This window comes from Hibiscus syriacus, unplaced genomic scaffold (genome assembly GCF_006381635.1).
Source record: "Hibiscus syriacus cultivar Baekdansim isolate YM2019G1 unplaced genomic scaffold, ASM638163v2 tig00110339_pilon, whole genome shotgun sequence".
NCBI classification, from domain to species: Eukaryota; Viridiplantae; Streptophyta; class Magnoliopsida; order Malvales; family Malvaceae; genus Hibiscus; species Hibiscus syriacus.
The window spans coordinates 230,667-246,944 of NW_024062692.1; the positions used below are offsets into that span (position 1 = coordinate 230,667).

A 16,278-nucleotide genomic window follows, 5' to 3' on the forward strand; every position below is an offset into this window, starting at 1 on the left:
TTACATATTCATTATCTACTCGTCATCACCTTTCTAACTATCATCTTCTTGTTAAATTTTGTGATAGAAACATTTCGACCAAAATTCTAATTTTGGTTCTCTTTTATGCCAAAAGTTCTTTTTGATTGAGTCTTGGACCTTAGGCTTGAATTCCTTAATGAAGAGCAACATTCAACAACCTGTTGCCATCTCCTATCATCATCTTTTTTTCTTAAAATCCCCTTCAACCTACATTACTATTTTCAACCGACACCAATAATCGAGCGACAGAACTTGCATGCGTGATCGAAGATTCCTCAGAAGATAACATAAACAAGATGTGCTCTCCTTACTTGGATCACTCTTTCAACGAGCATTAGAAATGGGCAAACAACATCTTTCAGGGCCTTCTTTATGAAGTATTCCCACTTCACCTGCCCCAATTCTGGCCTGAGACAACCGAAAAAAGGGATGTTTGTTGTTACAATGACATTGCAACATCTGAGGTAACCTCGAAAAATAGAGACACTACACATATAATATTAATAATTGTCGTCAGGGCCGGCTCTGGGTATTTTTTGGCCCAGGGCGAAATAAAAGAAATGGACCCCTAATTTTAAAAAATATTAAAAAAATATATAGTCAAAAATTGATATTAATTTTTTTATTAAAATAAATAAATAGTAATTAATTATCATATCAAAAATGTCAAAAAAAAAGAAAAAAGGAATCTGTTACATAAATATTTCATAGTGCGTGATGTATAAAAGAGTTTGGTGATGTATAAAATATTTTCGTTGGTGGGGATGGATTTACAGATTCCCAAGAAAAAGGGATCTGTTACATAAATATTTCATAGTGCGAGGGTGTGAAAGCCTGGAATTGAAGGAGATGGCGTGTCCCTTTGGCAGAGGAGAGCCGAAAGCAGAGAAATTTTGGTGGTTGGGTAGGCGGATTTACGGATTGAACATTGAAGCTCCCCCTCCTCGATACAAATATGAAAAATTAACAAAAGAACTGTTTTTTTAATGGATTGTGTATTCATACAATTGGCATGTGTGACACGCACGTGTGTATGTGTGTTTTTTTGGCGGGAAATGCCTCCGTTCTTTTTCAGTCATCTTCTGTTCTTTTCTAGATGGCATTAACTTTGTTGGCCTAGACACAGAGGATTTGATCCGGTGGTGTTCTTCATGCGTGTGATGGCGACACGTGTGCATATTATTTTTTTATTTTTTTGAAATTCCTTCTGATGAGGAGGGAAATCTGTTTCATGTACAAAGGTCTTTGGGGCCTTTTTTTTAAGCTTGTTGTATTCGACCCATGAATAAAGTACAAAGGTCTTGGGAATCTACAAATCCATCCTCACCAACGAAAATATTATTGGCTCTGGGCAGGCGCCCCTCCTGCACCGGCCTAGAGCCGGCCCTGATTGTCGTGTAGTTAATAGATACGAGAGCAGCCTCTCCATTAGTCTTATGGACTAGCGACACGTTTAGGTAAAACGTATTTCAGAGCAGTAAGATATTGTGTTGCTTGTGTTATGGGCATAAAGGAATATTAATGTGAAAACTATATGACTTGACTGCACCATTGCCCCCTCTTAATTATTCCCCATGGGAATGGAATGGGTCAAACCTTAGAAGCTTCTTCGTCGTATCATATATTTAAAGTTTTCTCCATTTTCCCCCCCAAACCTCGAAATTATTAATATCTGATATTACAAACTCTGAATGTGTACGTGTGTTTTTAAAGAGCTCACCAGCCCCACACATTATGAGAGGAATAAAATAAATACACTACAAATTATACAGGTTATTTTAATCAAATATATCCTTAATTACGTGATTCAATCGTTACTCTGAAAAAAATCTAGGGTGAAGTACATGTTTAGTATCCTAATTATTACTTTTATTCTGTTTTGGTCACTCAACTTTTTTTTGTTTCGAAAGCATACCTAATTTTACGTTTTAGTTTCATTTTGGTCACTCAACTATTTTTTGTTTCGAAAGCATATCTAACTTTATGTTTTGATTTCATTTTGATTACTCACCGTTAAAAGAAATAAAGAATTATTGACATGACATTTTCAAAAAAAATCAATAATGATGTGATATGATTTTATGGTGACATATCAACATCATCATTAATTATTTAATTATGAGCTACCAAAATGAAAACAAAATGTAACGTTAGGTACGATTTTGAAAACAAATTAATTATGTGACCAAAATGGAACAAAAATAATAGTTAGGGGTACTAAACATGTAATTCACCCAAAATTCAGACTTAGAATCTGAGCAATATCATTGGGCCCTAGAAATATGAGCTTAAGTAGCCTATTTTTAAAATTTAAAATGCATATGATTTCATGAGTAATTGGATTTTATAAAGAGAAAATAACCTCAGTGACCAAAAATGCCTTATAATATACGATTTTAACCAACTTTTTTTGGATTTGCCAAAATGACCAACTAAATTGCAATGCGATCTATAATTCACAACGCGATCTTCGGTATCGCAAATCAGTTTCCAGATTCGTAACGCGATTCTGACTATCGCATTACGATTTTCCAAATTCGCGTTGCGATTTTCCGACTATCGCAATGCGAATATATAAATCGCAATGCGAATATGTAAATCGCAATGCGATTCTGACTATCGCAACGTGATTCTGACTGTCGCAACACTGAATTTCAAATTCGTAACAGGTTTTAGTTTCGCAACACAAATGTTTTGGGTATATAACTACGCAACAGAAGCAACTCATAACCTAAATCCCTAAATCGCAACTCATTCCATCTCCATCTATCACTCTCTCCGGCGACATCCGTTCTTATATCCAACGACATCCTTCCCCATCCGACAACAGGTTTTAGTTTCGCAGCTCGTTTGTTTAGTAAATTAATTTACAATAATGAAATCATCTAATGTTGATCATGTTTGGATAGATTTGTGTTTTGGAGGGTCATGGGAGAATGTTCATGGTGTTTTACAATATATGCCTTTACCCATGAATCTTCAACTAAAACTGTCATTAAAAAAGTTAACTTATGAAACTCTAATGTTACGTGTTGCAAATAAATTGAATTTAGAGCCCTTAAGTGGATTTAGGCTATCTTATCAGAGAAAAGGTAAATTTTATTTGTTAACCGACAATGAAGATGTTGAACGATTCATTGCTTACATTAGTGTTTCGCAAGATGATGTTACATTGTATGTTGTTGAACCTAGAAGTAGTGAAGTTGGGTCTGTAGCGGGTAGTAATCAACTAAGTTTTTCAACCCCAGTTTATGGTGCTTAAAAGTTAATGGTTCCACCACAATTTCATCACCAAGCAAATTTTGTTTCACCACATTTCCAATACCAAACACAATCTCAAAACCCACAACCTTTCCCTAATCCAAATCCCAATAAACTTTCAACACCAAATTCCGGTTTTTGTATTAACCAGTTAGACGATGATGAGCCAACAGAAAAAATTGTGAGTACTAGTCGGTATTCAAAATTTGATCTTGGTCAATACCCGAACTTTGATCTTGGTCAATACTCGGATTTTGATGATGTTTTAGAAGAAGAAACAGACCCTGCGTGTAATGATTTTGATATTGATCAATGCCCGAATTTTGATGATGAAACAGCCGCTGCCGAGGAAGATGTTGTTGATGATAATGAGGAGGAAGTTACGACTATGAATGAACATGTTGAACATCCATTCTGTAATTCATATAACCCTGAAGAAGAAAAAGAAGAAGAAGAAATCGTCGAAGAAAAGTCCCCGAAGAAAATGCCACGGGAGTATAACTGGAATATGCCAGAATTACTTCAGATACCGGAAGAAGAGTTGGTAAAAATAGTAGTTGATTGTTACACAAAAATCATTCGTATCAAGAAAAATGATTGTTTTGATACAAAGGAAGACTTGAAGATAGCTTTGTATACGAAATATGTGGAAGATGGCTATCAACTAAAAGTTAACAAATCAAGCAAAGATCGTTTCAAAACAAGGTGTATGATTGACAAAAACTGTACGTGGCGTATGATTGCAAAGAGGATAAAAGATTGCGAAATGTTTCAAGTTAGGACTTTTATTGATAAACATACATGTTCAAGAACCCAAGTTTTTCCTCACCATAGACAGGCAAACAAAAAGGTGTTGGGTGGTTTTCTAGCTGAGTTAATATTTTTGAATGACAGGGTGTATCGGGGACATGAAATTATGACTGACATGAATGCTCGGTTCAAGATTAGTATCTCATATTCTCAAGCTTGGAGAGCCAAATGTTATGCCTTGGAATTATTGAGGGGGTCGCCAGAAGCATCGTTTGCCCAACTTCCGGCTTATTGTCACAATTTAAAGCTGAATAATCCTGGGTCGGTACCTCATATCAAAACAGATAGAGATGGACGCTTTGAGTTGCTGTTTATTGCCATTGGTGCTACGGTTAGTAAATCAATATAATTTTGTTGACTCATTTTTGTTAGTTACATGCATTTCGCATTTAAATGATTATATTTATTGTGTATATGATTTTGTAGATTCGTTCGTTTATACTTGTATGCACCCAGTTATTATAGTTGACGGAGCACATTTAAAAGGTCGATACCTTGGAGTAAACTTATTAGCAGTAGCCATGGATGCTAACAATGGGATACTGCCAATAGCTTACGGGGTTGGCAAATCTGAAACCTCTTATTCATGGACATGGTTTATGGGGCATCTTAGGGATTACATAGGTCCTATTAGTAATTTGACAATCATATCTGATAGGGCAAACTCAATTGACAAAGCTGTTAGAAGGTGTTTCCCAGATGCTTTTCATGGACTTTGTGGTGTTCATTTATATAGAAATCTAAAATCAAGGTCTGCTGGTATAAAAAATCACAAATGGACATATTGGAAGGCTGTAAAAACTTATCGAGAAGTGGATTTTAATAAGCATATAAATTGTTTAAGACGTGTTTTGCCTCATTGTGCTCAAACACTAAAAGATGTCGGGTTTGAAAGATGGTCAAGAGTACATCAACTTGGAGCAAGATATGGTTTCATGACGTCTAATAGTGCATAATCAATCAACGCTCTAAGTCGTCATTCCTGGAAATTACTCATTACTATGTTAATGGAGTTTTTTCGAGCCTCTATTCAACAGTGGTACTACAAGAAAAGAAACCATGCAGGTATTATTTCTTTAAATTCGTAACTTATCATATATTTTTACTAAGTATTATTTATTTAAATTTACAGGAATATTGGAACATCGTGTTACACCATGGACTGAAAAAAAGATAACGAAACGTGTTGTGAAGTCAATGTCATGGAGAGTTGAACCATGTTCAAACACTTTATTTGAAGTACTGGATAATAACTTAAATGGGCTTATCGATCTAAATGCAAAGACGTGTAGTTGTATGAAATGGAAAACATCTGGTTATCCGTGTGGGCATGTTATAAAAGTTGCTCTTCATCTAAACCAAGATGATTCAAGCGCATACGCTATGGATTGCTACACTACAGAAATATATCGACAGACTTATGCCGAGATTATCTACCCTATTCCACATCCTTCTGAGTGGGACATACCAGATGACTTACAAACATTTTTGCCACCAGCCATGGACAGAAGACTACCTGGCCGACCAAAAAGTCACGATCGTATACCGTCTAAGGGTGAAGAGAAGAAGAGATCGACATGTAGTCTGTGCAAGGAAAGTGGTCATACAAGGTTGACATGTGGATCATCAGTGCCATCACAATCATCTTTTCCTCTACCAAAATATGGATCCTCATCAAAATCCAAAGCTCATATGGTGTCAAGAAAAAGGCAATCAAAATCAAAATCGCAATCAAAATCAAAATCCCAATCACAACCGGCTTCACCTTTTGGGACTATTAACTTAGGTGATTTTTAAATGCAAACGTTGTATTATGTGTAAACTTTTAACATTTTCAGTTAGGCATGTATTAGTAACTTGAGTTTGAACATTGCTATGATATGTTCAGTTGTTATCACTTATTACACATTCATTTGAATATCGCAACGCGAATTTGACTATTATGTGTATTTTATGTGTAAACTTTTAACATTTTCAGTTAGGCATGTATTAGTAACTTGAGTTTGAACATTGCTATGATATGTTCAGTTGTTATCACTTATTACACATTCATTTGAATATCACAACGCGAATTTGATTATCGCAACTCAAAAATCGCAACGCGAATTTGACTATCACAACAACGAGAAAATCGCAAAGCGTATTAGACTATCGCAACGCGAATTGACTTTCGCGTTGTGATTTTGTCTTTCGCATTGCGATTTTGAGTTTAGCGTTGCGAAAGTGTACCTCCAACAGGTCTTTTTCCTTCAATATGATGCAGATTGAAATCAACAAATCAAATTTTACATTTCAATCAATTAAACAGGAACAAATAAGAATTATTTACACATCAATATTAACCAAATCAACTTTTACAAATCAGTTTTTATAAATCAATTAAACAAGCAAAAAGTGATAATAATTCTTATTTTCCTCATCAATTAAACAAATCAGACTTTTAAGAATCAATTAAACAATCAAAAAAAGTGTACCCCAGACAGTTGTTTATGCACCCATACATCAATTTCACGCAGCTCACTTCAGGATTAACCTGCAGAAACCAAACATTTGCTCAAATATCACTTTCTACACATCTAAAACCAACAAACAGCAAATTATTATTGAATTCTAGATACTTAACAACACTTGCATTTGACTTACAAATTATTTATGGACACTTTCATAACGCAGATGCAGGTAGGCAGCGTCTCGAATATATCGCTCTAGCCATAAAATGTTGAAACCACAAGCCTATTACACCTCTACCTCTATCGATGGGAGGTAGAAACTGTGTACTTCCTGTCGTCAAACACTCCAAGCACATGCATACGAGAGGACCACAATCCCCTCTGGCTTCCGGCGTTTGTTGTGGCACGGTCTCGTCTCTGATAACTGTAACATTGAACTTCTTTGGCTTCTTATTTCCAGAATAAGTCCAATAATTAATCGCATCCAAGAATTTAGCCAAATGAGAGCTCCATCCCTTAATAATATCTCTCAAATCAGAAAATGATATGTAATTTATCATGCTGTCATATACTATTGTCTTCAGGGGAGCTGAAGCTCGACGAGAAGCCAATGAGTACGTTCCAAAACAGGGATAAACACCTACAATCATAAGTAATAATTCAAATTGCGCACTTATTTATGAACACCTTTAAAATATTTTAAAAAAATAAATACTAACCTTATCGACCTCCCACCATGCAGGATAAAGTTTAGCTTGTCCATTAGCCAACACATATGATTCATGTCGTTGATTCTTCAAGTGAACTACGTGAAAAGACGTCGGCATAATTGTATATCGCGTACTTTTTTTTCTTCAATTTCCTTACTATTAGAAGACGTGACACACATGCATCAATATGCTGTTTTACAAAAAAAAGACATATATTAGTGAATTACATAAATTTAAAAAAAAAATTAATCAAAATGAAATATAAGAAGAAATATAAGACTTACCCCCATTCGAAATAGCCATTGTCTTCAACCCCTAATAACACACCCCACCAAGACCGTTCAATCAACAAATGCATATCATCGTTGAGTTTATATATGTCAGCGTAACACCCTTGGCTCCGCTCATGTAGATAAAAATCAACTGCGGTCTTAGCCCAAAGGGTATTATCCAGAATTGTTTCCGGTAGTTGTTTCCTCTCCACTTCATCTGTCGGAATGGTACTGGCCGGTAACTTATACGAAAGCCAACAGTCATCCATCTTGTTCGGCACGTGAGGGGGTTTCTCAATAATTCGATATATTATATCGTTTGAATCGGGCTCTAGAATATTGGGAGGGACCTCTTCAACGATGACAGTGACCTCTTGAACGGTGGGAGGGGACTGTTGAGGGATGATAGGGGCCTCTTGAACGATAGGGGAGGCCTCTTAAACGATGACAGGTGAGTCGGGCTTTTTCTTACGGATTCTTCACACTATTGGGGTGAACGGAGACTTAATGGCACGTGTACGCTGTCTGATGCGTGAACTCCGTCTTGTAAGAAAAACCCGACGTAGAGCATCCACCTTAGCGGGCCGCTAAAAATAAATTAATACATAAATCAGTAAATAAACAGACATGATATTAAACAGTGAAAACAAAGACAAATATATTTCAAACTTGCAGGGTATTCACCCAAGTTATTATTCTATCATTGTTCACAAAATGCATCAGATAACATTCCAGAAGTAATCACTTATATAAACATTTAAAAGGGCAATATATAGGTTTAGTGCAGGTTCAATGACAACATAAAGAGTAGTAATTTATTCTTGAAACTTAAATTTTCAACACTGTTAAGTTAGTATTTGTCTTTTGGTTGAAGTAATGCAATTCATTCAAGTTTCAATTTGCAGAAGAATAATAGAATCTGAAACTTAAAATCGCAACACGAATGACTATCGCAACGCGAAAATGACTATCGCAACGCGAAAATGACTATCACAACGCAAATTTGACTATCGCAACGAGAGAATCGCAATGCGATTCTTTCATTGCGATAGTCATTTTCGCGTTGCGATAGTCATTTTCGCGTTGCGATAGTCATTTTCGCATTGCGAAAGTAAACTATTCTTCTTCTGCAAATTGAAACTTGAATGGATTGCATTACTTCAACCAAAAGACAACCAAAAACAAATACTAACTTCACAGGGTTAAAGAATAAACAGTTTAGCAGTATTGGCAGCAACCGAATGAATTTACTAAGCAATCTAAGTGAAATGGTTAATCTAAGTGAAATGGTTAATCTAAGTGAAATTACGAGTAAATTTATCATCAAGTTAAATATGAAAAATATTAAACTTACCTCGTTGCGTAGAGTATGAACCTCATTCTGCAACGATACTACCATCTCACGTAGAGCGGCTACCTCACCACGTAAAGTAGACACCACAACACGACATGCACCATTGTCATCGCGTAAAGTACCGCCCTCCTCATGCAAGGCATTAACCTCATCACGTAACTCCCCTAACTCATCCCGTGGAGGTGGAGGTGGAGAACAGGGAGATAAACGTCGTGGCATCTTTGCTGGTCGCCTATCATGAGGTGATGGTGGAGAAGAGGCTCGATGATGTGACAGAATAGGTGATGGCTCTCGTTGTGGAGGTGTATAGTCGGGTCGATCAGGTGATGGCTCTGGGTGAGGTAATGGCTCTCGAAGTGGAGGCTGCTCATCATCCGTACCATCAAAAAAACGCTTACTAGCTTGCCACCAATCAGTGGCAAGCTCAGCTTCCGTGGGTGTCAGCCTCTGTAATGGAGTGTTGGACTCCTAACAATATAAAAGCTCAAACAAAGTTAAACGTGTACTAGTAATAACTTGTTTATAAACATATGGTAGTATTTGTGTTAACTTACATTATTTATTGTCGTATACGGTAGTAAATCTTCCCATTGCTGCAAGGTTTGTTTCCTCTTCCAGGAAATAGCCCTAGGAATATCATTAGAAGTTTTTAATGCATATGTCTGCATGGCGGGAAAGGCCTTAAATATCCAAATCTACAAACAATATAATAACAAACATTAGTAATTGTTAAATAATAATTAATTATAATTTTGGAAACATTATATAAAATTTCTTACCTTAAAGGCCCAAATAAAGCCTGACAAAGTGTATTTAGAACCATTGCCACGCAAACTTTTTCGATCATCAAAGGCAGACGACAACTTATTCCATGTAGCTTTCCATAGATACGAACCCCACGGAAACATGTTCCATGTATTTAGGTCCTCTACCAATTTAATTAGATCATTAGGAATAGGTTGTCTGGCCTCTCTGCCTAAAAAGTCGGCATGCAAAAGTATTAGAAGGCATACTCGGACAACATCGACGTCATCCATCCGAGTAAAACCATCTTTCTTATTCAATAATCTCGTCAAGTCTTCCACGTGTAAATTCGGCTTCTCCATTGACAGCTCAGGAAAAACTCGGGATAACCATGATAGGCGGGTAATATGTCTAGTGTACCGACCTACATCATCGTGTCCGAAGCGTAGACCGGTGATTAAGCAAAACTCCTCCCGCCCAAAACACGTATACGCCGGTGGAAAATCAAACCATATCTCTTCATCACGACGTTGTATAGTCTCTGGTAGATCGCTAGTCATGGTTTGAAGAAACAGATGGGTCAATATAGCATCTCCACCCGGATGTTGTACTTTCAGCCATGGCCCGAAGCAAGTATCCTCAAACATTTTTCTTTGTGCAGGTGAAAGCTTCGACGCAATTGTTTTGGTCAGGCTTAATTTATTTCTTAAGGTTAATTGAGTCGAATAAAAGTTCTACAAAAACAATAAACATACCAAGTTAGATATACCAAAAACTACACTGTGAAGATATACCAAGAACAATAAACATAAAGAGTAGTAGTTTATTCTTCAAACTTAAATTTGCAACACTGTGAATTTAGTATTTGTCTTTGTTTTTTGTTGAAGTAATGCAATTCATTCAAGTTTCAATTTGCAGAAGAAGAATAGTTTCTGAAACTTAAAATCGCAACACGAAAATGAAAATCGCAACGCGAATTTGACTATCGCAACGCGAAACTAAAATCGCATTGCGATTCTGTCGTTGCGATTTTCATTTCGCGTTGCGATTCTCGGTTTCAAATACTAAAATTGAAACTTGAATGGATTGCATTACTTCAACCAAAAGACAAAACAAAGACAAATACTAAATTCACAGGGTTTAAAGACTAAACAGTTTAGCAGTATTGGCAGCAATCGAATGAATTTAATAAGCAATCTAAATGAAATGGTTAATCTATTATTGAAATTACCAGTAAACTTATCATCAATTTCAATATGAAAACCCTAATAATAATGCAAAAATTTCAAAATAAAAATAATTAAAAAAACTAACCCTCGGTGGTTGATTTGGTTGATTTTCCATTTTTGACCGTGAATGATTGTGAGGGTGGCTCTGAGAGATGGAGATAGACGGATTTCGCCGGAGATGGGGACTGATTTCGTCGGAGATGGGGACGAATGTCGCCTTAGAGAGTGAGAGATGGAGATGGGATTGAGTTGTGATTTAGGGTTTTAGGTTATGAGTTGCGATTACGGGATATACTGTGGACTATTCAGTGTTCCGATATATTAATATTCGTGTTTGGAATTTGAAAAAAATATGCGTTGCGATAATAATGGCGCTTTGAAAATCGCATTGCGATAGTCATACTCGCATTGCGATTTACATATTCGCATTGCTATAGTCGAAAAATCGCAACGCGAATTTGGAAAATCGCAATGTGATAGTCAGAATCGCGTTGCGAATCTAGAAACTGATTTGCGATACCGGAGATCGCGTTGCGAATTATCGATCGCATTGCGATTTAGTTGGTCATTTTGGCAAATCCAAAAAAAGTTGGTTAAAATCGTATATTATAAGGCATTTTTGGTCACTGAGGTTATTTTCTCTTTTATAAATCCGAAAGAAAAAGAAAATGCACATGAATACATTCTTGCCAACAACATCATGTCTGTGTCTAATATATTAAGATTCAAACTTTATTATATTTACACTCTGAATGGTATGCATCAGAAAGTAAACTATGTTCTCATCTTAATAATGAAGGGCCTCCTTTGGAGCACACCTGATAATCCAGGAGATCAGATTAGGCACTGAATCCCACTTATTTTACATAACATGTAGTATTTCATAGCTACACTGCTTCAATATTGTAATTATTTCCTTTTTCTTTTTCAGAAAAATGAAACTTCCATTGAAAAATATTAATAGCATATGACATTATTGTTTGATGAATGAATTATGGATATTCCTTTAGGCAAAACAAACTTTTTAACTTCGTTCATGAAGAACATTTAATGAGATTGATCCTATGAGAACCTTGGCATTGTGGCCGTACATTATTAGGGTTTTTAGATGAATATAAGGTAGTATATGTTCAAAGATTTTTAACCTAACAATGAATGCTCTTGTTCATGTGTACGCGGTGCTTGAACTCGAGATTTTAAAGAATAACAATAAATCTCTTAATCACTGAAGTCACTTGATTTGTACATGACGAAATTATAAATACAAAAACGATGCTTTGAGCAATTTTGTAAGAATTGATGAGATTAAGATTTACTGCATTGAAAAAGAGGAGTTTGGGGTGGTTGGTATTGCATCATCGTATGATTTGTATTTAATTGCTGCCGAATTGGACAGGGTTTTGCATATAGCCTATGGCTATTATCTTCATTTATGCACGTTCCAATAATTGCTTCTGTATCATATTCGGAATTTTACTAGTAGGATAACATACTTTTCAATGATTGTTCGAAATTATGTTTAAGGGAATAATTAGAAGTAAATATTAAGGATGGTGTTAAACAGTAAAATATGTAAAAATATATTTACCCCATTTTTAATGATAAGAGTGTTTAAATTTAAATATAAAAAATACAAATATTAATAATATTTTTAAAAATGTTATTTTGAACCATAAACGTCCAAATCCAGGTAAATTGGTCGATGATAATTTGAGCGTTGAGAAACATCCTTTACCAATATAAACACTTTTAACAATAAAAAAAAAAGCAGCACCCAAGTTGAAGGACGTTGAAAGATGGAAAAATATATTCATTAATTGATCGAGTGGATAAAGATATTCATGTTATTCTATCTTATGTAAATTTGGACCCTAATATTTATTTTAAAAATGTGATTGTCTCTCCACTTAATTAAAAAGAAGTAAAAAATAAGATACTATTTGTTAAAACAAAATAGGCATAATGTCAAAAATAGTCTTCAGCGTTTACTAAAATAATTATTTTGACTCTTATTCTTTTTTTTAACATTTTAACTCCTAACATTTCACTTTGAAACAAAAACTCCCTCTATAAACGAAAATCATTAGTTAACACACAATTAACGCTCCAAAATATAGGATTTTTTAACCTAAAATGAAATATTAAGGGCTAAAATGCTTTAAAAAATAATGAACAAAGTTATTATTGTATCAAATGTTAAAGGTTTTTTACCTTAAAATGAAATATTAGAGACTAAAAATTTTTATAAAAAAATTAAATAATAGATAAAATGACCATTTTAATAAACTAATTTTAGCATTATTGCAAAAGAAAATCACGTAAGGTGAAACTGAGTGCAGCAGAGCCGAGATTTCACCTCGTGCCAACTTGTGATGAATAAAGATGGATATTTTCATACACATGCTAAGCTATCCCCACCCATGGGTCAAACATGTTTTTCCATGTAGGAATGAAATGGATGCTTTTTCAAGTAGTGGTGGCCCCACCAGGGAACATGGTGGTCAAGGCTAAAACAATTGTGGTCAACTTTTAAACGGCAAAGCCTGGATGCTTGCTGTCATGCACCATCAACATAAAGCGAGTTCACACACACGAGACCCCCACCCACATTAACAAAACTATAAAACTAGCCTAGGTGCTCATCTCAAGGTTTTTAAACATTAAATATACATAACATGAATGAAAAAGAAACGTTAACACAGGATTAATTTATTATTAATAAAATAATAATAATCTAGGTCATTCAAATTTCAAAAATGGTGGAACAGTCAACGCTTCATTCAAAGACATGGTCATCATGAGCATTAAATAATAGATGAACATGATCTTTCTGCTGTATTTGTAGCATTCAACATCAATGGACAAATGGTTAAAACAAATGGCTAAAGGATTCATATGTAGAGAAACAGTAACATTAAAAACTAGACATTTGGTGTCAAACTCTTGCTAAACAGTAGCAGTATCCTTTATACTGCCACATTATATTCATTAAGACTATGAAAAGGTGAATTGGACTGCTTTACCATCTACCCTGAAGCAAACAAGGAACATAACCTAAAAATCAAACCTCCATTAGCTCGATCCCTAACTGGAAAAACGAGCTCCAACTCCGTAGTTGGATTCAGCTTTGAGAGTATAAGGATTCACACAGGTCCGCTGAAAGTTGGAACCTGTGAATGATTATGCTCTATTTACAGATTAATAGAGGCATATAAACAAAAGTCCAAAAAGATGACTTCTACCTTGTAACCTCTCTGATGGGTTAGTCAACTGGTCTGCACTAACTACCAATATGAACAACTGCCGGTAACTCCATCAGGCTACCGTTCTCCAAATCATGCTTTCAGAATTTCCATCTTGTGCTTTTTGTAGGGCAGCTACTTTGGCACGATGTGCTGCTAACGCAATTGCACTTTTTCCTCTTTCATCCTGAGGAAGTTCACTGGTCTCACTGATGGATCCGGATCTCAAATCACCTGGAGGGATAAAACAGTCAACAGAAAGACCTGGTATGTTAAAGGCAACCTCTTCAATCATCCATGTTTCTTCCATCTTTGTTTTCATGTGGCTCATTGCAACTTCTCCAAACCTGAAAAGTGTAACAACAGAACGTCCAGAATGTGCTATCATGATACCGTCAACGGGACGGTAATCTTCAAGAAATGAATTGATTGTTGTTTCCCAATAAACAGCATCACCACCATTGGATTGGATGCGAGTCAGATGTGAATCTTCCATTTGAAAAAGAAGTCCAGTCTTTTGATTAAAGTAGCCAAATAAAACATGCCTGATGATCTCTGCAGGGCCCTCACTTCTTGCCTTCAGTGTCTGTGGATCAGTACAAAGCTTGAGGATGAAGCAATCCTCACCATTGATCCTTTTTTCTCCTATGCATCTTGCATCAGCAAACATACTAGCCGTAGTTCTAGGATCAAGACCCTGAAGAAAGAATAATAAACCCCAAAGAAAATATCAGAGAAAAGAAATACTAATAGTATAACGTGACAACCAATATTAAACAGTTGCGTAAGAAGATGGAATCTCACCTGCAGTGCACGACGCAAGGGTCTAACAGGCCCCTTTGCGGTGTGCGCACCAAGCCAAGGTGTATGCCTCCACACAAGTTTCCCATTACAGCCAGCATGAACCTTGCTGCCCTCAACCGCAAGTTCAACATACCACATGTCCGGGTTCATTTGCCAGAGTACAAACCCGCCAGACTCTGCACCTTTGGAGCCATTTCGGTTCTTAACTGTCCTCGTTTCAGTTTCATATTCACAAGCTACCATTTTGAGTTTTCCCATTGCATACGCATTCCGAATGGAGTTTTGCAACTTCTGCCCGCCAGAAGCTGCTGTATACTGCTGCAATATGTACTGAGCGGAGGAAGTTTCCTGCACAATTCCGAATGTAACAAGCTGCTTTACTAAATCTCTGAATTTTAGCATTAGAGAACCTAATATTTTGATAAAATGAGAAACTCCACCAACATTTAGTTTCGTGTGTCCGTATTTCCGCAAACAAAACAAAATTCCGAGAGAGTTTTGTTTGCGGAAATACGGACACAATTCCGAGATTTCCATTTAGTTAAGAACCTAATTTTAGCAAACATTAGTGTATACTATTATGGGTAATTTAAAATCCAACCAAACATTCCTTTTCTGCTAAAAAAAAGAAAACAGGGGGACTAACAATTCTGAGGTGAAGCAATGCTAGAAGCTAAAAAAGTAGCAGGAGAGAGAGAGAGAGAAAATAAAAGGGGGACTAACAATGGGCGTGTCTTTGATGCTCAAAAGCGGCAAAGGATCAGTGGAGCTAACATGAACGGGAGCCAAAGGAGCACCCAAGACACCAAGCAACAGCCTTAGATCGTTCCTCCTATAACTCATCGAAGCAACCGATTGAGTCCTCGATAACTGGCCTTTAACCCAATGTCCTATCCCCGACCCGACCCGCTTCGAATCCCCGACTTCCCCTCCATCCGGATCCGGACCTTCCATGAGCGGCGCTAACGCTTCCCCGACTGGCCTGAAACTCCCGGATCTCACGATCAAGGACTCCGGTTGCGCCACGTAAGCGGCAGCGTGGTTGTTTTTGTTTCTCCGAAACAGGGTGGCCATGGGTGAACGGGCTCTAGCAGGGCTGTTGGACCTGGAGCGGGAAGGGGAAAGCCCGCGAACTACTTCTTCTTTGAGAGCAGAGAAGAAACCTTGCTTTTTCTCCATTGGCGATCAGATTATTCAAAAAAGAGAGAGATTGTTTGGTTGAAGAAAGAAGGGGATTGAGAAAGAAGCGTTTAGAGAAGGGAAAGAGTAGCCAAGTTCCCTCATGGAGCGAGACAGTGAAAGAGCAGAGCTATGGAGCAAACGAAACGGGGTTTCTTCGACACTTTATGCCTTTGTTTATAAACACACAAACCAACCCCAC

At 36.5% G+C, this 16,278-nt stretch overlaps 1 protein-coding gene across 1 annotated transcript; it reads right to left on the reverse strand.

The window, feature by feature from the left end:
- Nucleotides 1–13,844: 13,844 nt before the first annotated feature.
- LOC120120463 lies at nt 13,845–16,206 on the reverse strand. The gene is made up of 4 exons (XM_039140097.1): nt 16,109–16,206; nt 15,621–16,078; nt 14,898–15,245; nt 13,845–14,790 (listed from the first exon to the last, which is right to left on the reverse strand). Exons 1-4 carry the CDS (start codon nt 16,179–16,181, stop codon nt 14,167–14,169), a joined length of 1,503 nt encoding a protein of 500 aa, XP_038996028.1. The 5' UTR covers nt 16,182–16,206; the 3' UTR covers nt 13,845–14,166.
- Nucleotides 16,207–16,278: the final 72 nt, after the last annotated feature.